This window comes from Callithrix jacchus, chromosome 22 (genome assembly GCF_049354715.1).
Source record: "Callithrix jacchus isolate 240 chromosome 22, calJac240_pri, whole genome shotgun sequence".
Classification (NCBI taxonomy): Eukaryota; Metazoa; Chordata; class Mammalia; order Primates; family Cebidae; genus Callithrix; species Callithrix jacchus.
Window position 1 is genome coordinate 33,868,843 of NC_133523.1, and position 22,133 is coordinate 33,890,975.

General features: G+C 51.8%; 1 protein-coding gene across 12 annotated transcripts in view; it reads left to right on the forward strand.

Annotated features, from left to right (window-relative positions):
- SPINT2 (serine peptidase inhibitor, Kunitz type 2) overlaps positions 1–9,136 on the forward strand; it is a 37,987-nt gene extending 28,851 nt beyond the window's left edge. For 2 of the 12 annotated variants that reach the window (XM_078359258.1, XM_078359263.1), the window contains exons 2-7: positions 1,390–1,560; positions 4,095–4,154; positions 5,358–5,411; positions 6,490–6,651; positions 6,920–6,958; positions 8,535–9,136. In XM_078359258.1, coding sequence (XP_078215384.1) covers positions 1,390–1,560; positions 4,095–4,154; positions 5,358–5,411; positions 6,490–6,651; positions 6,920–6,958; positions 8,535–8,701 — 653 coding nt within the window. In that variant the 3' untranslated portion in view covers positions 8,702–9,136. Of the gene's footprint in view, positions 1–1,389; positions 1,561–4,094; positions 4,155–4,636; positions 4,709–5,357; positions 5,412–6,489; positions 6,652–6,919; positions 6,959–8,534 lie in introns of all 12 variants that reach the window. The other 10 variants (XM_078359259.1, XM_078359264.1, XM_078359261.1 and 7 more) reach the window with 9 other exon arrangements.
- Positions 9,137–22,133: the final 12,997 nt, after the last annotated feature.

Here is a 22,133-nt window from a genome sequence, read left to right on the forward strand (position 1 = left end):
TAGGGCCAGATTTGAGGGCACCTTGAAACCCAGGCCCTTTTTGGTGTGCCCAGATAGGAGCTATAACAAGCCCTGGTGCAGGGGTAGGACCTGTGTTATCTTTGGAGCCACGGGTGGGGCTGCAGGCACTAGAGTTAAGAAGCTTCTTTCTTCTGACCTGTGTCAGAGCTAAAAAAGAGAACAAAAATTTAAAAAGAAAAAAAAGGAGAACATCATTCTCAGCAAACTGACACAAGTACAGAAAATGAAACACCGCATGTTCTCACTCATAGGCGGGTGTTGAACAATGAGGACACATGGACACAGGGAGGGGAGCACCACACACTGGGGTCTGTTGGGGGGAATAGGGGAGGGACAGCGGGGGGTGGGGAGTTGGGGAGAGAGAGCATGGGGAGAAATACCAGATACAGGTGAAGGGGAGGAAGGCAGCAAATCACACTGCCACGTTTGCACCTATGCAACAATCTTGTATGTTCTTCACATGTACCCCAAAACCTAAAATGCAATAAATTAAAAAAAGCTTCCTTCTGAGGCTCTTTCAGCAACTTGACTGTCCTGTGGCCTGCCTGGGCAGAGAGTGGATAGGAAAGGTTAGGAAAAGTGCACGTGAGGACTCCCGAGGGTGCTGACAGCACCCTCCTTCCCGGCCTCACTTCTCCGGCTCTAACCTTTCAGCACCAAGCTCTCCTTAGCCCTGTGGGATGGGGCAGCATCCAGAAGAGTCCTGGAGTCTGTTTTTGTTTCTGTTTGGTTTTTTTTTTTTCTTTTTTTTGCCTTTAAAAGTCATGTTTCTGTTGAGCACGGTGGCTCATGCCTATAATCCCAGTATTTTGTGAGGCCAAGGCGAGCAGATTGCCTGAGCTCAGGAGTTGAAGACCAGCCTGGGCAACATGGTGAAACCCATCTGTACTAAAAGTACAAAAAAAATTAGCCCAGCATGGTGGCGCACGCCTGTAGTCCCAGTCACTCGGGAGGCTGAGGCACAAGAATCATTTGAACCCAGGAGGCAGAAGTTGCAGCGAGCTAAGATTGAGCCACTCTAGCCTGGGCGATGGAGTGAGACTCTTGTCTCCAAAATAAATAAATACGGTCATGGTTCTACATTGGATGTGCACGTCTTCAATAATGTGAACAGGGGACAAAGCACGCAACTGAAATACAGTTCAGTGGGTGGGTTGGGTCTTTGTTGTTGGGTGATGTGTTTCTTCCCTGTGCAAGGAAAGAAGCACTGAGTAGGTCTGTTGGCCATCTGGGCTTGGGAAACAGCTCAGAGGAACTGCTGCAACTCAAGGCTTTGATTCTCCTGGTGAATCCTTGAACAGCTCTGTGTGGGTCCGTCATTGCCAGGATTGCCCTGCCAAGCTAACAGGGTTGTGCTTTTTGTTGCAGACTTTTGCCTGGCTTCGAAGGTGGTGGGCAGATGCCGGGCCTCCATGCCTAGGTGGTGGTACAATGTCACTGACGGATCCTGTCAGCTGTTTGTGTATGGGGGCTGTGACGGAAACAGCAATAATCACCTGAGCAAGGAGGAGTGTCTCAAGAAATGTGCTGCTGTCACAGGTAAGACAGTGGTAGCTGGAGCTTTTGCTTTTTTTTTAGACAGGGTCTCACTGTAGCCTCCACCTCCTGGGCTCAAGCAGATCCCCCCACCTCAGCCTCCTGAGTAACTAGGACTACAACAGGCACATGCCATCACACCTTGCTTATTGTGAAATTTTATGTAGAGACGGGATCTCCCTATGTTACCCAGGCTGGTCTTGAACTCCTGGCCTTAAGTGATCCTCCCACTTGGGCCTTCCAACGCGCTGGGATTACAGGCGTGAGCCACTGTGCCCAGCCAGGTTTTGCTATTTAGAGACAATTTATTGACTGGAATGTGGATACTTCTGCTCTTTATTAGTTCTTGACAGTGGAATCTGGGTGGTGGTTTAAAAAGCAGAAGAAACAGGCACTGTGTGAATGTCCTGGTGGCTGCACAGTGGTTTCACAGCGGACCCTCCCTCCTCCTCTTCCCAGAGAGGCAGTGAGACGACAGGGGCCAGCATGACCCAGCTTCCTTTCTCCCACCTCTGACTCCAAGTCTCAGAGCAGACCAAGGAGGAAGTAGCCTTGCCTTCTTGAGCAGAGGCTTTTCGATCCACTCCAACAGGGCTGCCCCTCTTATTCCCTGAGTATTTGGGTTATGTTATTTTATTTTGAGATGGAGTCTTGCTCTGTCACCCAAGCTGGAGTACAGTGGAGTGATCTCGGCTCACTGCAACCTCTGCCTCCTGGGTTCAAGTAATTCTTGTGCCTCATTCTCTCGAGTAGCTGGGACTGACTACAGGCACGCGTTCTCACACCGGCTAATTTTTGTATGTTTTGCAGAGGTGGGTTTCACTATGTTACCTAAGGTGGTCTAAAACTCCTGAGCTTACGCAATCCGCTTGCCTTCCAAAGTGCTGAGATTACAGGCATGAGCCATTGCGCCTGGCTAAACATTTTCCCTTTAACTGCGGGGGGAAAATACCCAAACTATTACACTGGTCTTTAATTAAAACATAAATAAAAATATTTCTAACTTTTTTTCGATGACTTGACGTTGTTGCTGTGAGCCACCATACGTGACCCAGTTACTGTATTTTTCTATCATCTGCTGTGTTTCAGTATGAAGGAGGACTTGGTAGAAATATTTTTTGCTACCTTTTCTGAGTTATCCCAGTCAAGAGTTGACTTTAGCAAATGTATGTGTCCATCCTGGCTATTCCTTATCTCCTCAGGAAGGGAGTTGAAGTATTGAGAACTCAGGCTGTGGACAGTGAGCATCAGCCAGGGGATGTGGCTGTTTGTTGCCGAGAGCAGGCAGGTTAGCCGTCTTTCTGGAGTCAGGCCCCACCTTGCGGGTCCGGAAAGCACATATTGGCATCTGACTGGATGTGATGTATGTCTCTCAAGGCGCCCCCATGTGAGTCTGTAAAGAGCTAAAAACTGTGCGGGCTGCTAGTTCCCGGTGTCCTTTGCCGGCATATTCTCTCCCAGGCAGGCAAGCTCTGTGGGAGGGCAAGTGAGAATGAGAATGCCAAGGTATTAGTTTATCATGAGAATCAGTGCTACCCAGGGAGCAGGCACTCGTGTCCCGGGCCTGTGCCTTTAGTCCACATAGGCAACTCTCTAGCCCAATGGCCAGAAGACCGCCTGATGAACAGAGAGGCAGAACGAGGGGAGCTGGTTTGCAGGTGACCGTTTAACAGCATCAGGCTAGGCCAGCCCTGAGGACGCAGGGGAGCCAGGCTTCCCTCCGTCTTGGACAAGGTGTAGGAGATAAAATAAATGCCATGTAAAATTTATTATATTCACCTTAAAAAATTTTTTTTTCTTTAAAGAGATGAGGTCTTTTTATGTTGCCCAAGCTGTTCTCAAACTCCCAGCCTCAAGTGAGGCCCCCCCATGACCCTTCAGCCTTCCAAAGCACTAGGATTACAGCTGAATTCGTTAGATGAGTTGATATGGTTAAGCAGATTATTTGACCCTGGAAGTCACTGGGTTTTTTTCTGTTTGTTTTGTTTTTTGTTTTTGAGGCAGAGTTTCACTCTTGTCACCCAGGCTGGAGTGCAGTGATGCCATCCATCTCGGCTCACCACAACCTCTGCCTCCTGGGTTCAAGAGATTCTCCTGCCTCAGCCTCCTGAGTAACTGGGATTACAGGCATGCGCCACCACGCCTGGCTAACTTCTGTATTTTTAATAGAGCCATGTTGGCCAGGCCGTTCTGAAATTCCTGACCTCAGATGATCCATCTGCCTCAGCCTCCCAAAGTGCTGGGATTGCAGGTGTGAGCCACTATACCTGGCCAAGTCACTGTCCCTTTAAAATCACTTTGAACATCTTTGCAAGTTAATCTTAAAGTTTTCTCTTAAAGTTACCTCTTAAAGGAGGTAATCTTAGTTCCTTATTTCCAAGTTGTGACGGGCTCGTTGTGGTCTGGCATGCGTGTTGAAGTTTCCTGCAAGGGAGAAATGGAGGCTGTGGTGAGAGGCACACAGGGCCAGCTCATTCTTTGTCGCCGGCAGTCTTGGAGGTGCTTTCTCACTGTGCTGTTTATTTGTCCCCTTGCAGAGAATGCCACGGGTGACCTGGCCATCAGCAGGAATGCAGCAGATTCCTCTGTCCCAAGTGGTAGGTTCTTAAAGAGACCAAGATGGAGTGAGGCCACCGAGGGTCATTGTGAAAGGACACTTGCAATTTGGGAACTGTCACAGGCTTCCCTCTTGTGGTTCTGTTGACTCAAAATTGGCAAACCAGGGGCTCTGCCTGGCTGCTGGCTTCTGGCTCCAGTATCCTTACATGGGGGAGTTTACACTATCCAGCTGACAGAGGTGCCGGGGATCCTGCAGCACTTCCTGGCTGGCCCCTACCTCCTCCTGGAAGACAGGGGATGGAGGTGGCTTCTGCTCGTGAGGCTTAGGCCCCTCCTTGCTGTGCAGTTCAGCTGCTGTGCTGGCTCCACTCCCTGCCTGTCTGCCCGTCTGCCCGTTCTGCCTCCTCTACTTCCTTTGCTTTCTGTTGTCATCGCTGTCCCCTTCCCTGTGAGCGACCTCTGTCCTCTGCCACCCCCGCCTCCCCGCCACTGCAGTGCATGATCTCAAGATGTGTGTTAGCTTGCTTTGTAGTGCTGGCGGCCGCTGCGCCATTCCTCCTTTATGGTTTAAAGACTGCATCAGGCGCCTGGGGTGAGTGGTCCCGATGCACTGCCAGGTAGCAAATGCACTCTCAGGGCAGTCCCCAGGCCATGGGCTTTGGGAGGCTGCCATGGAGGGGAGGACTGTACCGCGCCCCCACTGAAGGATGGGACTCTCCCAGCAGCCACTGCCCACTGAGTGCACTGTAGCTCAGCAGCTGTTGGGCAGCTGGCTTGCAGAATGCTGGGGTGTTAGGGTGGCCACTTTCCAGCTTTGCTAGGCCAGGAGTCCCATGCCTGTCCCTGCATTGCTCTGCCTGGCTCCCTGTTTGTTCCCCGCTAGCCCCTTGCATGCCAGCTCTGGTTTCCATTCTGTTGGAGAGGAACATTTTCCTCTCACTGTATTAGAAAGTGTGATCGAGACTGTATTCCTCATCCCATTAGGAGCTGTCGCGGGCGTGGTTTCTATAGGAACCCTGAGGTGGTTGCTGGGCTGCCTCATCTATTGCTCTCAGTGTGTGTGTAGAGCGAGCTCATTATGGCTGGGGTGACACAGCAGAGCTGCCCATGGAAGGGGCTCCACACCCCTCCTTAAAGGCGTGGTGTCCACTCTCCTCAGTGGGCCCTTCCAGCCCCAGCCCCAACTAGGCCCGTGTCCTGTGTCTGGCCCAGGCTCCCTGACACACACGTTTGTGTTTCAGCTCCCAGAAGGCAGGACTCTGATGACCACTCCAGCGATATGTTCAACTATGAAGGTAAAACTCCAAAGAGGCCATGTGAGGTGGCTCATGCCTGTAATCCCAGCCTTTTGGGAGGCTGGCTGGGCTGATCATGAGGTCAAGAGATTGAGACCATCCTGGCTAACACGGTGAAACCCGGTCTCTACTCAAAATATAAAAAATGAGCCGGGCATGGTGGCACAAACCTGTAGTCCCACCTACTCAGGAAGCTGAGGCAGGAGAATTGTTAGTTAGGTCTTGAGAGACAGTTGTGGATTTCCACTGAGGAGGCTGTAGAGCAGGGCTCCCCCTCCCTGGGTGGTGGCAGCCCCCTGCGATCGGGGTCAAGGTGATAGGCCCCACATGGATGCCTCAGCAGCAGGAAGGAGATGTGCTTTAGAGGTGCAGCCTGGTACATGGCTTTGGAGTCTGCACTATCCCTGCACCTCTCAGCAGCGGCTTGGCTGTGGGCACATGACTGTTGACCTGCCTCAGAGTTCCCATGTATCAAATGAAGGGTCCCTCACGGGTCTCATAGAGACTCAGCCACTGCATGTAAACGGCCTAGAACAGGGCCTGGTAGAGGGCAGTCTTCAAAGTAATGCAGTCTCAGCTCTGAAGCCGTCATGTAGCCCTCGGAGCAGCATGTCAGAGTGGCTGGGCTGGCCTTGGCGGTAATTTACAGGCTTCTCTACCAGAGAGAAGTTTCTCCATTGGCTGGAGCCAGGAGCCCCCGCGATCACGTTCTAGCTTGCTTCCCTTCTTTTTTATTTTTGAGATGGAGTTTCGCTCGTTACCCAGGCTGGAGTGCAATGGCGTGATCTCAGCTCACCGCAACCTCCACCTCCTGGGTTCAGGCAATTCTCCTGCCTCGGCCTCCTGAGTGGCTGGGATTACAGGCATGCGCCACCATGCCCAGCTAATTTTTTGTATTTTTAGTAGAGTCTGGGTTTCACCATGTTGACCAGGATGGTCTCGATCTCTTGATCTCGTGATCCACCTGCCTCGGCCTTCCAAAGTGCTGGGATTACAGGCTTGAGCCACTGCGCCCGGCCCTGCTTCCCTTCTTTGCATACCCTGCTAATTTGTATTCCTTGGGCTGTCTTGCTACCAGAATACTGCACTGCCAAGGCAGTCACTGGGCCTTGCCGTGCGGCCTTCCCACGCTGGTACTTTGACGTGGAGAGGAACTCCTGCGACAACTTCATCTATGGAGGGTGCCGGGGCAATAAGAACAGCTACCTCTCTGAGGAGGCGTGCATGCTCCGCTGCTTCCGTGAGTCTGGGGTCCCTCAGCCCAGGAAGCTGCTGTTGGCGGAGAAGCCCCATCCTTGAGAACCCCCATCCATCTCCCCATCCCTAAAATCTGAAGGCCTTGGGAATGCTGTCCTTGGGCCCTCCACAGTGGCAACTAAGCCTGACAAGAGGTAGAAGTAAGTCCCTCAGAAAGAGCTCCCCGTGGAGGCCTTGGCTGAGGGACCCCTGGGGGCAGCTCTGTGGGGTGGGGGCTGTGAGCTCACTGCACACTGTGCGTTCTCTTCCAGGCAAGCAGGTGGATTCTTCCCTGCTGCTTGGCACAAAGGGTAAGTGGCCCCTCACCCTCCTCCTGCCATCAGCCTGCTTCCTCCCTTCCTTGACAAGCTCAGCCTTGCCCAGTTGTGGTTTACACTGTCCTTCATTGGGAACATCATCTTTGCAGAAAGTCATGTTTCTGTGTGAGAATGGCTGGATGGTGGCTTGTCCCACTGTTCAGTGTACATCAGTGTTGTACATGGTTGGGGCTGAAGAGTCACGAGGCAGGCTCTGCTCAGGCCACCTGGGTGACTGGGGATAAGGTTTTCCTGTTGGGCATCTGGGGACTGCTGCACACGGACCTGAGGCTGGCCTGAGGTGTGGAGGGAGCCTCCGCTGCTGTACTATATGGGGCATAAGAGTTGGTCACAGGTGACAGGGTGGAGGGCCAGGGGCCAGGGCATTTCCCAACACAGTCTGGCCTGTGTTACTGAGAGAGTTGCAGGTGATAATGTGGGCACAAAATACCTGCCACGCCGGTCTGGCCTGTTTCTCGATCTGCTTCCCTGTCTGTGAAGGAGCCAGGACCTGGCCTGCGAGTCTGTCCTGTTCTAGCAGTGAAGCCTGGTTTCCAGGCATGGGGCAGGGAAGCAAGCAGTCTGGGTCTGGAGGGTGGCCCCAGAAGGGCCAACTCTGCAGCTCCACAGCCACATGGGGGAGGCTGCCACAGGGGGTCATGCTTCTTAGCCAGAGCCCATCCTGAAGAAAAGCATCTGAGCTCGCTGGGCGCGGTAGCTCAAGCCTGTAATCCCAGCACTTTGGGAGGCTGAGGTGGGTGGATCACGAGGTCAAGAGATCGAGACCATCCTGGTCAACATGGTGAGACCCCCGTCTCTACTAAAAATACAAAAACCTAGCTGGGCATGGTGGCACGTGCCTGTAATCCCAGCTACTCAGGAGGCTGAGGCAGGAGAATTGCCTGAACCCAGGAGGCAGAGGTTGCAGTGAGCTGAGATCGAGCCATTGCACTCCAGCCTGGGTAACAAGAGCGAAACTCTGTCTCAAAAAAAAGGAAAAGCATCTGAAGTGACAGGCAGGACACAGTGGGGCAGAGACTATTAAATTTGCCAGGCAGTGGGAGGACAAGGGTCCCCTCCTGGCACAGCTCTAAATACGCCTGGCTTCTGCCCTGACTTCTTTCTGTAGGCAGCTCTCAGTATCCCAGCCACCTGCAAGGCACATCTTTTTCTATTGTTGGTCAGGGGTGTGTGCACAGAGTCCCTGAGGTTTTGTGTGTGCACGCCGGAGGTAAATATTTTTTACACCCTGTGCCTCTCTTGGCCTGAGGCTCCTCTGCAGCCCTGAGAGTTGGATTTTTAGTCCAAAAAGAAGAAATACAAACAGCCACTGTGTTAGTGTGCACGTAGCATGGCGCCTCCTTTTTGGTGGAGTCTCCTTGGTGACTTCTCTGGCAGGATGTGTCCTCTCCAGCTGCAGCTCTGTACACCCTCCATGTTGGGGAGGGACACTTGGTCCTCAGCCTGAGCCCACCTGGATTCCCCAGGCCCTTGGTGAGCCCCACCCTGGCTGCAGCTCCCCTTGCCTGCCCCTTGCCTGGCTGGTCCTGAGGCCCTCTCTCGTCCTCAGTAGTGGTTCTGGCGGGGCTGTTGGTGATGGTGCTGATCCTCTTTCTGGGAGCCTCCATGGTCTACCTGATCCGGGTGGCACGGAGGAAGCAGGAGTGGGCCCTGCGTACCATCTGGAGCACCGGAGACGACGAGGAGCACCTGGTGAAGAACACATACGTCCTGTGACTGCCCTGTCGCCAAGAGGACCAGGGAAGGGAGGGGACACTATGTATATGCGTTTTTAAAAGAGCGATTGACTTGGATTTGTGTGATCATTAGGGCTGAGGTCTGTTTCTCTGGGAGGTAGGAAGCTCTTCCTGGTCTGCTGGGGGTGGGTTTGCTTTGGAAGTCCTCTAGGGAGGCTCCCCTCACGTGGCCTGTGGTCTGGCAGCAGCCACCAGTTGTTTCCTCACTGGTAGATTTCTTTCCGCCAGGTAGAGTTTTCTTTGCTTATGTTGAATTCCATGGCCCTTTTTCTTGTCACAAAAGTGATGTTATAATCGTTTCTTTTGTTTGTCTGATTTGTGGGTTTTTTAAAAGTATAAACAGAAGTTTTTTATTAGCATTCTGAAAGTAAAATGTACAAGTTGAATAAAAAGGGGCCTTCCCCTTTAAAATAAATTTCAGCATGTGCTTTCTTTATGGGACTCCTAATTTCAGCCCTACCAAAATGATCACAGAGCGCTATCTGAGGCGTCCCAGTCTAGAAAATGGCCCCTGAAAGGACTTTTTGAATGCAATCCACAAAATGAAATAAATGTCCTGCCGGGCGCAGTGGCTCATGCCTGTAATCCCAGCACTTTGGGAGGCCGAGGCAGGTGAATCACGAGGTCAAGAGATCGAAACCGTCCTGGTCCACGTGAAACCCCGTCTCTACTAAAAATACAAAAAATTAGCTGGGCATGGTGGCGTGTGCCTGTAATCCCAGATACTCAGGAGGCTGAGGCTGGAGAACTGCCTGAACCCAGGAGGCGGAGGTTGCGGTGAGCCAAGATCGCCCCATTGCACTCCAGCCTGGGTAACAAGAGCGAAACTCCATCTCAAAAATAAAATAAATAAAATATTACTGAATGCCCATGAACTTTTACCAAACCACATTTAGCCTCACCACCTGTGAACTCTGATTTTTTTTCTCTGTTTCACTTTTTTAAACTTCTGGCTACAACCCTCTGAACTGATCTTGATGCTCCAGTATAGACTGTAGCCCACATCTTAAAGCACTGCCCTCAAGGGCACAGGAGGGGCGTGTACCACCATCCAGGGAAGACAAGACCTGGGGCTGGAGGGGTTTCACTGAGTCCTGGTGGCATCCGCCACTCTTCTCTCCTGGTTCTGCACTCTGCATCTTGAAGGGGTGGTGGGAGGCGCTCTAGGTCAGGCCTGGCATTGCCTGCACTGGCTTTTCTGCCAAGTCTCCCACACACCCCTGTGTGGGAACGGGGACAGAGCACTGCCTGGCTGAATTTGGCCTCCAGGCTCAATCTTGCTGCCACCTGTGGGTGCTGCTTTCCCGGCAGTAGACTCTAGAGGCCCCTTTCCTCCCTTTCTCCATTCTAACAAAATGGGTCTGGGTTACAGGCATCTGGGTGCCCCATGAGTTCAGGCAAACGTCTGGACTTCTGCCTGCTTCAGAGACACAGGAGGTTGGGCCTGCACTCCAGGAGTGGCCAGGTACAGTGCGACAGGCTAGTCAGTGTTTTCCATTGCTGCGAACCAGAGGACTTTGGTGTCCTCCCCTTGGCCCTTCCTAGAAATCCCTTAGGGCTTAAAAATCTCTTCCCGAAGCAAGTTGGGCGAATAGCTCATCTGCTCCTGCCCCGACTCCTTCCACCACAGCAGGTGCTGCGAAGGGGTCCTGAGGTCCCCTCAGCCCAGCCCCACGGGCCTCAGCTGGCTCTCCAGTGGTCACTGCAGTTGGTTCGGGGTTGGTGAACAAGTGGAATCTACTTGCCGGACCCCAGGTGTCTGCGCAAGCCTGTGGTCCAGGGAAAGAGGGCCTGGGACTTGGTAAGAGCCTCTCTAACCGTAGCGCTCTGAGTGCGGCTCCTAACCCCGGCAGGAACCTTTCTCCACCAACTCCAATACGGGCTGTCTCCTATCTCATTCATATAAACAAAAAGTCGTGTCTTTGGACTTCTTAAAAACTTGAGAATCGGCCAGGCACAGTGGCTCATGCCTGCAATCCTAGCACTTTCAGAGGCTGAGGCAGGCAGATCGGTCTAGACCAGCCTGGCCAGCATGGTGAAACCTCGCTACTAAAAATAGAAAAAATTAACTGGGCGTGGTGATGGGCTTCGTAAACCCAGCTACTTGGGAGGCTGAGGCAGGAGAATCACTTGAACTGGGAGGTGGAGGTTGCACTCCAGCCTGGGTGACAGAGACTCTTTCTTAAAAATAAAATTAAAAAAAAAAAACACCTCATTGCTGGTCCCAGTGCAGTGGTGTGACAACTAATTGATCACAAACAGTTAAGATTTCTTTGTTCCTTCTCTACTTCCACTGCTTCACTTGACCAGCCTGAAAAAAAATCAGCTCACCAAAAATATAAGGCAACTCAGAGATTCTCACTCTGCCTTCTCCTGATCCACACACTTTAGGAAGGCAGACAGTGTGGCTGTCCCCAGAAAGAGATCCTCTAGGCCATCTGCTGGGTTAAGATCAGGACAAAGGGCTTGGGGGTTATACAGACCCATAAACCTTAGGGGCTGGGCACAGCGGCTCATGCCTGTAAACCCAGCACTGTGGGAGACTGAGGCAGGTATATCATCACTTGAGTCCAGAAGTTCAAGGCCAGCTGGGGCAATGTAGCAAAACCCAGCTACTCAGGAGGTTGAAGTGGGAAGATTACTTGAGCCCAGGAGATTGAGGCTGCAGTGAGATGTGATTGCACCACTGCACTCCAGCCGGGGCAACAGAGCAAGACCCTGTCTCAAAAAAATAAAATAAAAAACTGGCTGGGCTCAGTGGTTCACGCCTGTAACCGAGCACTTTGGGACGCTGAGGCGGGCTGATCACTTGAGGTGAGGAGTTTGAGACCAGCCTGGCCAACATCGTGAAACCCCGTCTCTACTAAAAATACCAAAAAAAAAAAAAATAACTAGCCAGGTGTGGTGGCACATGCCTGTAGTCCCAGCAACTTGGGAGGCTGAGGCAGAAGAATTGCTGGAACCTGGGAGGTGGAGGTTGCAGTGAGTTGAGATTGTACCACTGCACTCCAGACTGGGTGACAGAGCGAGACTCTGTCTCAAAAAAGTAAAAAATAAAAATTAGGGATTCTGCCCTGGGCATTCCTGGATATGGTACCTCTTTCTTCCCCCAACATCAAGCCCATGCCTGCCTGATGGGTACAGCCTCGAGGGGGCACGCCCACAGGAAGGGGACCTGGGGGCTTGGCGTTATTTCGGGTTCTGCCCTTGAGACTCTCCTGGACTTGTGGTCCTAGGTCCCCAAGACAGTGGCCACTTGGTCGAGTGTCCTGTTTGCCAAGTCTCCCTATAGTGTCCCACATCAGCCAACACGAGGGAAATCATAAGTCTCTAAATCTGTAAAAATGCCCACGTTTCACTCACATCTGACTTCCAAAAACAAGTCTGGGTATGAGTAGATGATGAATAAGAGGTGAGCTGTACTTAACTGGGCTGGGATACAGACTGATTTCATGTTCTTGAAGGGAGAGCAACAACCCGGCTTCTGGGGAGGGAACACTTTAGACCCCAGGAGGTGGGGGATGAGGGGTGCGGAGGGGGCCATCATCCTCCCTCTGGCCTCCAGACCCAGCACTGCTGCTTGACCAGGCAGTCACCTGGTCCTCCCGAGTCCAGCAGTATCTACAGCTGCTATTCTGACCCACTACAAAAACACATCCGTAGACCGGGCGCGGTGGCTCACGCCTGTAATCCCAGCACTTTGGGAGGCCAAGGTGGGTAGATCATGAGGTCGGGAGTTCGAGACCAGCCTGGCCAACATGTTGAAACCCCGTCTCTACTAAAAGTGCAAAAATGAGCTGGACGTGGTGGGACACGCCTGTAATCCGAGCTACTCAGGAGGCTGAGGCAGGAGAATCACTTGAACGTAGGAAGTAGAGGTTGCAGTGAGCCAAGATTGCTACACTGCACTCCAGGCTGGGCAACAGAGCAAGACTTCATCTCAAAAGAAAAAAAATTAATTTGCTGGGCATGGTGGCACATGCCTGTCGTCCCAGCTACTTGGAGGCTGAGGCACAACAGTTGCTTGAAACCAGGAGGCAGTGTTTGCAGTGAGCCGAGATTGCACCACTGCATGGGCGGCAGAAGGAGACTCTCAAAAATCAAAAAAAAAAACCAGAAACAACCCACACTTGTAGGCATGGCCAGTGTTCTGATGCCATGTGCATCTGATGCCATCGGTGGCAGCTCCTGAATGTGGGGCCTCCTCTCCCAACACACAAGACGTTTCTAAACATAGAGACAGGCCCAGCCTTGTTCCAGTCTGGCTGGTACAAAATCATAGGCTTCTGATGCCCAAGGAGCCCTGAGCTCTACCCTAAGTAGTAGTTGAGGCTGCAGCTTGGTGGCACTGCCCACGGGGCTTCACCAAACCAATGCTGTGGTGTTCCAAGTGAAGTTTCACAATTCCCACCTGGGCACGGTGCTCAGACTATAATCCTAGCACTTAGGGTGGCTGAGAAGGAAAATCGTTTGCGCCTGGGAGGTCAGGACATACTCACAATGCTGCCCACTGCACTCCAGCCTGGGCAACAGAGCAAGACCAGACCCCATCGCTTAAAAAAAAAAAGAAAAAAAGGCTGGCATGGTGGCTCATGCCTGTAATCCCAGCACTTTGAGAGGCCGAGGTGTGTGGATTACCTGAGGGCAGAAGTTCAAGACCAGCCTGGCCAACATGCTGAAACCCCATCTCTACTAAAAATACAAAAATTAGCCAGGCTAATTTTGTTCATAAGAGTACAAACGCTTGTGAACTGTGCATGGGAGGGATCTAGGTTGTGTGCTCCTTATGATACTCTTTTTTTTAACTTTTTTTTTTTTTTTGAGACAGATTCTTACTCTGTTGCCTAGGCAGGCTGGAGTGCAGTGGCACAATCTTGGCTCACTGTAGCCTCCGCCTCCCAGGTTCAAATGATTCTCCTGCCTCAGCCTCCCTAGTAGCTGGGATTACAGGCATGTGTCATCATGCCTGGCAAATTTTTTGTAATTTTTAGTAGTGACAGGGTTTCACCATATTGGTCAGGCTGGTCTCGAAGTCCTGACCTCAGGTGATCCACCCACCTTGGCCTCCAAAGTTCTGGGATTATAGGTGTAAGCTACCATGCCCTGAGAGATTTTTTTTTTTTTTTGAGACACAGTCTCACTCTGTTGCCCAGGCTGGAGTACAGTGGCTCGATCTCAGCTCTTGGCTCACTGCAACCTCCGCCTGCTGGATTCAAGTGATTCTCCTGCCTCAGCCTCCTGAGTAGCTGGAATTACAGGCGTACATCACCACACTTGGCTAATTTTTGTATTTTTGGTAGAGACAGGGTTTCGCCATGTTGGCGGGGCTGGTCTTGAACTCCTGACCTCAAGTCATCCACCCACTTCGGCCTCCCATAGTGCTGGGATTATAGGTGTGAGCCACAATGCCTGGCCTCCTTATAAGAATCTAATGCCTGATGATCTGAGGTGGAAGTTTCAGTATGAAACTCCCCCACCCTACCCCCACCCCAGTCTGCGGTGTCTTCCACAAAACCAGTCCCTGGTGCCAAAAAGGTTGAAGAGCACTTCACTAGGACTCATACAGGAAGTTGAGTCTCACCTGCTGATCTTTGGTGTCACTGCCTGTCATTACAAGTCCAAGAAGCAACCTTGTCCCCAGAGGAGAGACATTCTATGAGCCCCCTTTCCACATGCAAACACACAGCCTGAGGGGTCCAGGGTGCCCAGCTCAGGATTTTTTTTTTTTTTTTTTTTTTTGAGATGGAGTCTTGCTCCTGTCACATAGGCTGGAGTGCAGTGGCGTGATCTAGGCTCATTGCAACCTTCACTTCCCGTGTTCAGGCGATTCTCCTTCCTTAGCCTCCTGAGTAGCTGGGATTACAGGCATCTACCACCACACCCAGCTAATTTTTGTATTTTTAGTAGAGATGGAGTTTCGTCATGTTAGCCAGGCTGGTCTTGAACTTCTGACCTCAAGTGATCCATCTGCCTCAGCTTCCCAAAGTGCAGGGATTGCAGGCGTGAGCCACTGCGCCCAGCCTCCCTTGGTCATTTGTTAGGGTTGTGTTTGCAGCAAGCACCTTGAGGGGTGAGAGCAGGCTGGGTATACCTGGGCAGGTCCCCAAAGCTTAGCATGCCTCTTTCATAACAACCCACTACTAGCACAGATATCTATCTGGGTCCCTGGCTCTGCCTCCACTGCCCAGGGGAAGCCCACACACACTGACACCTACACTGCTTCGTGCGAGCAAGAAAGGCTTTGTCTCTGACCCTGGAGTCTTGAGGCTTCTGCCAGCATTTTTGAAGCAGTAAAAGGCTCACATACTCGCCTGTTTTGTTTTTGAGATAGAGTCTTGCTCTGTCGCCCAGGGTGGAGTGCACTGGCACGATCTTGGCTAACTGCAACCAACCTCTGACTCCCGGGGTCAAGCGATTCTCCCGTCTCAGCCTCTCAAGTAGCCAGGATTACAGGCATGTGCCACCACGCCTGGCTTAACTTCTATATTTTTAGTAGAGATGGGGTTTCACCTTATTGGCCAGGCTGGTCTCAAACTCCTGACCTTGTGATCTGCCCACCTCAGCCTCCCAAGGTGCTAGGATTACAGGCATGAGCCACCATGTACAGCCTTTTTTTTTTTTTTTTTTTTTTTTTTGAGACAGAGTTTCGCTCTTGTCACTCAGGCTGGAGTGCAATGGCACGATCTGGGCTCATTATGACCTCTGCCTTCCAGGTTCACACAATTCTCCTGCCTAAGCCTCCCAAGTGGCTGGGGTTACAGGTGCCCACCACCATGCCCAGATAATGTTTTGTATTTTTTTGTAGAGACGGGGTTTCACCATGTTGGCCAGGCTAGTATCAATCTGACCTCAGGTGATCCACCCGCCTCACCCTCCCAAAGTGCTGTGCCCAGCCATACTAGCCTGTTAAGTAAAATCAAATCAAATCCTGGACCCAGCAGTCAGCTAGGTGGAGGCCAAGCCTGGGCCTTTCCAGTTGGGTTTTCAGCCCCTTGGCACTTCCCGGGGACGGTCCGTCGAGATTTCCTGGCGAACAGGATCCCAGAACATCAAGGGGCCAAGCGAGACTGGCTGCGATCGGGGCCCATACGGAGCTTTCATCTTCTGGGAAAGGAATCTGGGTCTCTGCATACTGCGTGCTTAAGGTCATCTGTCTCCCGAGATGTGGTTGATTTCAAAGAAAACATTCAGGAACAGGGATTATGGTGTTTACAGGACCAGGGCACTCTCTTCCTGTAAGCTTCAGGAAAGAAACCAAACCAGCCTTGCTGCAGCTGCTTTCCCAGTCCACCCATCAGCCCTCGGGTGTGCAGGAGCGTGAGACCCGCCAGGAGGACTAGACAGTGCCCCCTTGGTCTGACACCGTCTTGGCGTCCCAACCCAGTTAAGTTGACATCCAGAAATCTTTGTAAATCACAGAGATTAAGTAGAAGCTTTCAGAGTTAGAGTGGCCCCCGGAAGGAGGGCTGCTGGTGAAATGTTAGAGAAGGGGTAAGCTGACCTAGAGCGGATGACGCCGATACGCCTGCCAGCTGGGAACACAGATCCCTTCTTCCTGCAGGGGAGAAGACACTGTTTATACCCTTTGCACCAAGGCATTTTAGGCAGAAATCATCAGGGAATAAGCAGAGCAGGGCAGGCCAGGCGAGGTGGCTCATGCCTGTAATCCCAGCACTTTGGGAGGCTGAGGCGGGCAGATCACCTGAGGTCAGGAGTTCAAGACCAACCTGGTCAACATGAGGAAACCCTGTGTCTACTAAAAATACAAAAATTGGCCAGGCGTGGTGGCATGTGCCTGTAATCCCAGCTACTCAGTAGGCTGAGGCAGGAGAAACGCTTGAACCTGGGAGGCAGAGGTTGCAGTGAGCCAAGATCGTGCCACTGTACTCTAGCCTGGTGATAGAACAAGACTCCATCTCAAAAAAAAAAAAAAAAAAAAAAAAAATGCTGGGCACAGTGGCTCCCGCCTGTAATCTCAGCACTTTGGGAGGCTGAGGTGGGCGGATCACTTGAGGTCGGAGTTTGAGACCAGTCTGACCAACATAGAGAAACCCTGTCTCTACTAAAAATACAAAATTAACTGGGCATGGTGGCTCATGCCTGTAATCCCAGCTACTCGGGAGGCTGAGGCAGGAGAATTACTTGAATTCCGGACACAGAGTTTCGTTGAGCCAAGATCATGCCATTGCACTCCAGGTTGGGCAACAAGAGTGAAACTCTGTCTCAAAAAAAAAAAAAAATCGGGGCAGGTCGGAGCCATTAAATGCCAAGGCAAGAACAACAGGGAAGTCCCACATGCCACCTGGCCTGTTGCTAGGTGAGGAGTGACCAGGATCTGGGGAGAAGGACAACCATAAGCTACAGTTACTGCTCCTGTTAGTCACGATGGGTAAGAACTGAATGGCAATGACTCATGCCTATGGCAATGATTACATGCCTGTAATCCCAGCATTTGGGGAGAGAGAATCACTTGAGCCCAAGAATTCAAGACCAGCCTGGGCAACAGAGTGAGACCCTCACCTCCCTACACAAAAAAATTTTTTTGAGACAAGGTTACCCAGGCTGGAGTGCAGTGGTGCAATCTTGGCTCACTGCAACTTCCGTCTCCAGTTTAAGAGATTCTTCTGCCTCAGCCTCCTGGGTAGCTGGGATTACAGGTGCCCATCACTACTGCCTGGCTAATTTTTGTATTTTTAGTAGAGATAGGGTTTCTCCATGTTGGCCAGGCTGGTCTCAAACTCCTGACATCAAGTGATCCACCGGCCTTGGCCTCCCAAAGTGCGGGGATTACAGGTGTGAGCCACTGCACCCGGCCCCACAAAAATTTTTTTGTATGAGCCAGGCATAGCGGTGCACGGCTGTAGTCCCAGCTACTCAGGAGGCTGAGGTGGGAGGATCGCTTGAGCCCAGGAGGTCAAGGCTGCAGTGAGCTATGATCGCACCACTGTACTCCAGCCTGGGTGACAGAGCAAGACCCTGCCCCACCCACCCCCATAAAAGAGAAGAAAACAAAAACTGATTGAGCATCAGTTTACCTTGTGCCAGGCAGGTGCTGTGCAAAACCATTTCCTAGATTAAGTAAGTTTTCCTTTTTACAGAGGAAGAAACAGAGGTCCAGAGTGGTAAACTGATTTGTCCACAGAGCAGTAAAGGGTAGACAGACTGATCTCCAGGACCCAAACTTGCAGCCCCTCTGTGCTGGCAGTGACTCGCATTTAGCACAGCACCTGGCAGCAGGCGATGCCACCCATTCACCAAGGCATGGCGAACAGTCCCTCTGAGTCACACCATTCTGGGTGGTGCACAAAGCAGGTGAGCTCTCACCCACACGGAATGCCCGCTCTGCCGCGAGAGAAGGACACTTTCTCTCATATCCTGCGTCCAGTTGCGGGCAAAGCCATAGTCATTGCTCACCTCTTCTTAGTCACACTCAGGGTAAAGAGCAAAGGTCTTTGATTGACAGGTCCCTGCCCACCACCCGCCACTCCTCCCCTCTCTCTCATCTGCCTCTCTCCTTCCACTCTCTCTGCCCCTCTGACCTCAGTGCAGCTCCTCAGACACAGGCAAATTCCTGCCTCAGGGCCTTGGCACATGCTCTTCCCTCTCCCTCATATGCTTGTGTGGCTTGCCTGCTTATCTTCAGGTCTTTTTTATTATTTATTGTTTATTTATTTATTGAGACAGAGTCTCGCTCTGCCGCCCAGGCTGGAGTGCAGTGGTGCGATCTTGGCTCACTGCAACCTCCGCCTCCTGGATTCAAGCTATTCTCCTGCCTCAGCCTGCTGAATAGCTGGGATTACAGGCGCCCGCCACCACACCAGGTTCATTTTTGTATTTTTAGTAAAGATGGGGTTTCACCATATTGGCCAGTGACCTGCCCGCCTTGGCTTCCCAAAGTGCTGGAATTATAGGCGTGAGTCATTGTGCTTGGCCTGTCTTTAGATCTTTTTAATTTTTTGTAGAGATGGGGCCTCTCACTCTGTCACCAGGCTAGAGTACAGTGACGTAATCACAGCTCACTGAAGCCTAGACCTTTTGGGTACAGGCGATGCTCCTGCCTCAGCCTCCTGAGTAGCTGGGACCACAGGCGTGGGTCACCACACCTGGCTAATTTTTAAATTTTTTGTAGAGGTGGGGTTTCACTGTGTTGCCCAGGCTGGTCTCGAATTCCTGAGATCAAGCAATTCTCCTACCTTGGCCTTCCAAAGTACTGGGATTACAGGCATGAACCACTGCATCTGGCCGATTTTTGTATATTTAGTAGAGATGGGGTTTCACCATGTTGGCCAGGCTGGTCTGGAACTCCTGACCTCAAGTGATCCACTTGCCTCGGCCTCCCAAAGTGCTGGGATTACAGGCGTGACCCACTGTGCCCAGCTAATTTGTATTTATTTATTTTCAGGTCCTCCTTTAACAATCTTTTTTTTTTTTTTTTAATAGAAACAGGGTTTTGCCATGTTGCCAGGCTGGTCTCAAACTGCTGAGCTCAAGCCATGCACCCACCTTGGCCTCCAAAGTGCTGGGATTACAGGCATGAGCCACTGCACCCGGCCACCCCCAGGTCTTCAGCTGTGCTGGGGCCCAATAAATATATGCCGAAGAAGTGAGTGTGAAGAAGGGGAACTGGAGATAGTGGCAGGCATGGGCTACGCTGGACACCAAGCTGGGAAAGGGGACGGAGCAATGCTGCTCTGCGTTGCCGGCAGCCAAGCCAGGCCCCTCTGAGGAATGTACACCTGAGTGTACAAGGGCACGAGTTTCATGTTCGTTACCACGCCCAGGCCTCAGCCACCTGCTCCTCCATGTCCACTCCCTGCAGGTGCAGGCAGCCCAGTTGCTGGGGGTAGGGCTGGGCTGGAGAGGGACGCCAAAGACATCTCGCCTCACAGAGTTAGGAGCAGATGGCTCTGGCTCCCATTTCTATTCTAGCCTAGGGGAGGGAAAGCTCCCCTAGGGGAGCCCAGCTGGCTGCTCATTCCTCTGAGAGCTCCCATCAGGGTGAGACAGAGGGGCCAGGCCAAGCCTTGGATTTGAGCTACATTGCCTGGGTTTTATATATATATATATATGGCATGAACACACTAGAACTAGACTTCCTGTGTGTATGTGTGTGTATTTGAGACAGAGTCTCAACAGGCTCACTGCAACCTCCACCTCCTGGCTTCAAGCAATTCTCAAGCCTCAGTCTCCCAAGTAGCTGGGATTACAGGTGTGCACCATCATGTCCAGTGAATTTTTGTATTTTTCACTGTGTTGGCCAGGCTGGTCTTGAACTCCTGACCTCAAGTGATCCTCCCACCTCGGCCTCCCAAAGTGCTGGGATTACAGCTGTGAGCCACTGGGCCTGGCCTGTGGGTGTGTTTTGAGACTGGGTCTTGCTCCGTCACCCAGGCTGGAGTGCAGTGGCTTGATCATGGCTTACCGTAGCCTGGACTTCCCAGGCTCAAGTGATCCTCCTACCTCAGTCTCCCAAGTAGGTGGGACTGCAGGAGGCAAGCACCACCATGCCTGGCTAAATTTTTTTTTTTTTTTTTTTTGGAGACAAAGTCTTTCTCTTGTCCCCCAGGCTGGAGTGCAATGGCACAATCTCAGCTCACTGCAACCTCCACCTCCCGGATTCAAGCAATTCTCCTGCTTCAGCCTCCTGAGTAGCTGGGGGATTATGGGCACTTGCCACCATGCCCGGCTAATTTTTTTGTATTTTTAGTAGAGACAGGTTTTCACCATGTTGGCCAGGCATGGTCTCGAATTCCTGCCCTCAGGTGATCGCTGCCCACCCCCTCCCCCGACAAAGTCCCAGGATTACAGGCATGAGCCACCGTGCCCAGCCTCCTGGCTAATTTTTAATTTTCTCTAGAGACAGTCTCAGTATGTTGCCCAGGCTGATTTCAAACTCTTGGGCTCAAGTAATCCTCCTGCCTTGGCTTCCCTCCCAAGTGCTGTGATTATGGCCATGAACCACGGCACCCAGCCTATGCCTCAATTTTCTCATCTGTGAAATAGGCATTGGAACAGTACCTACTGCCATAAACTCAGTGTTTGTGTCTTCCCCTAATTCTTGTGCTGAAGCTGAGTGATGGTATTTGGAGGTGGGACCTCTGGGAGGTCCTCAGGTGAGGCAGTGGAGCCCTCACGAATGAATTTTATGCCCTTGAAGGAAGAGGCATCAGGCTGGCACAGTGGCTCACGCCTGTAATCCCAGCACTTTGGGAAGCTGAGGCAGGTGGATCATAAGGTCAGGAGTTCAAGACAAGCCTGGCCAAGAGGGTGAAACCCGTTCTCTACTAAAAATACAAAAATTAGCTGGGCGCAGTGGCAGGTGCCTGTAACCCCAGCTACTTGGGAGGCTGAGAACAGGCCTGATTCTACTGAGGAGAATCACTTGAACTCAGGAGGCAGAGGTTGCAGTGAGCTGGGATTGCACCACGGCACTCCAGCCTGGGTGACAGAGCAGGACTCCCATCTCAAAAAAAAAAGTGGGGGAGGGGTGCATAACATAGATCTTGCTCTCAGCCATGCAGGGAGGCAGGGAGAAGGCAGCCATCCACAAACCGGGAAGCAGCCCTCCTGACCAGATTTACCAGCACCCTGATCTCAGACTTCCAGCGTCCAGGATGGTGAGAACTGTGTTTGCTGTTGAAGCCACCCTGTCTTTGTCACAGCAGCCCACACTAAGACACTTATCTTTTATATATATGTGTATGTGTGTATGTATATATATATATATTTTTTTTTTTTTTTGAGGTGGAGTCTCACTCTGGAGTGCAGTGGCGCAATCTTGGCTCACTGCAACCTCTGCCTCCTGGGTTCAAATGATTCTCCTGCTTCAGCCTCTGGAGTAGCTGGGATTACAGGCGCCCACCACCATACCCAGCTAGTTTTTGTATTTTTAGTAGAAATGGGGTTTCGCCATGTTGGCCAGGCTGGTCTCAAAACTCCTGACCTCAGGTGATCCGCCCGCCTTGGCCTCCCAAAATGTTGGGATTACAGACGTGAGCCACAGCGCCCAGCCTAAGACACCTACCTTCTGTTTTTTGTTCACCTGGGATGTGGATGAGCTTAGTCCAAAAATGGAGTCAGCCAACACCTGCTTTTTATTATTATTATTTTTAAACCCAACACATTATCAGTTCTTCATGCCAGACACCATTCTAGGAAGTTGCCTGATCTGACTCACATCAATCCCATGGAGTAGCTGTCGTTTACAGATGAGGAAACTGAGGCAGAGGTGAAGCAACTTTTCCCGAGGTCACCCTGCTGTTAAGTGATACAGCTGGCATCTAGGGCAGCAGGCTGGCTCCAGGCCTACACCCCTCACCCCTCCGATGCTGCTCACCAAGTGGAGGGGCTGTGGGAGCAAGTTAGAACTTGAGACGCCCCTGTAGCAGCGCCCAGCCAGGAGGCTGTTTTGT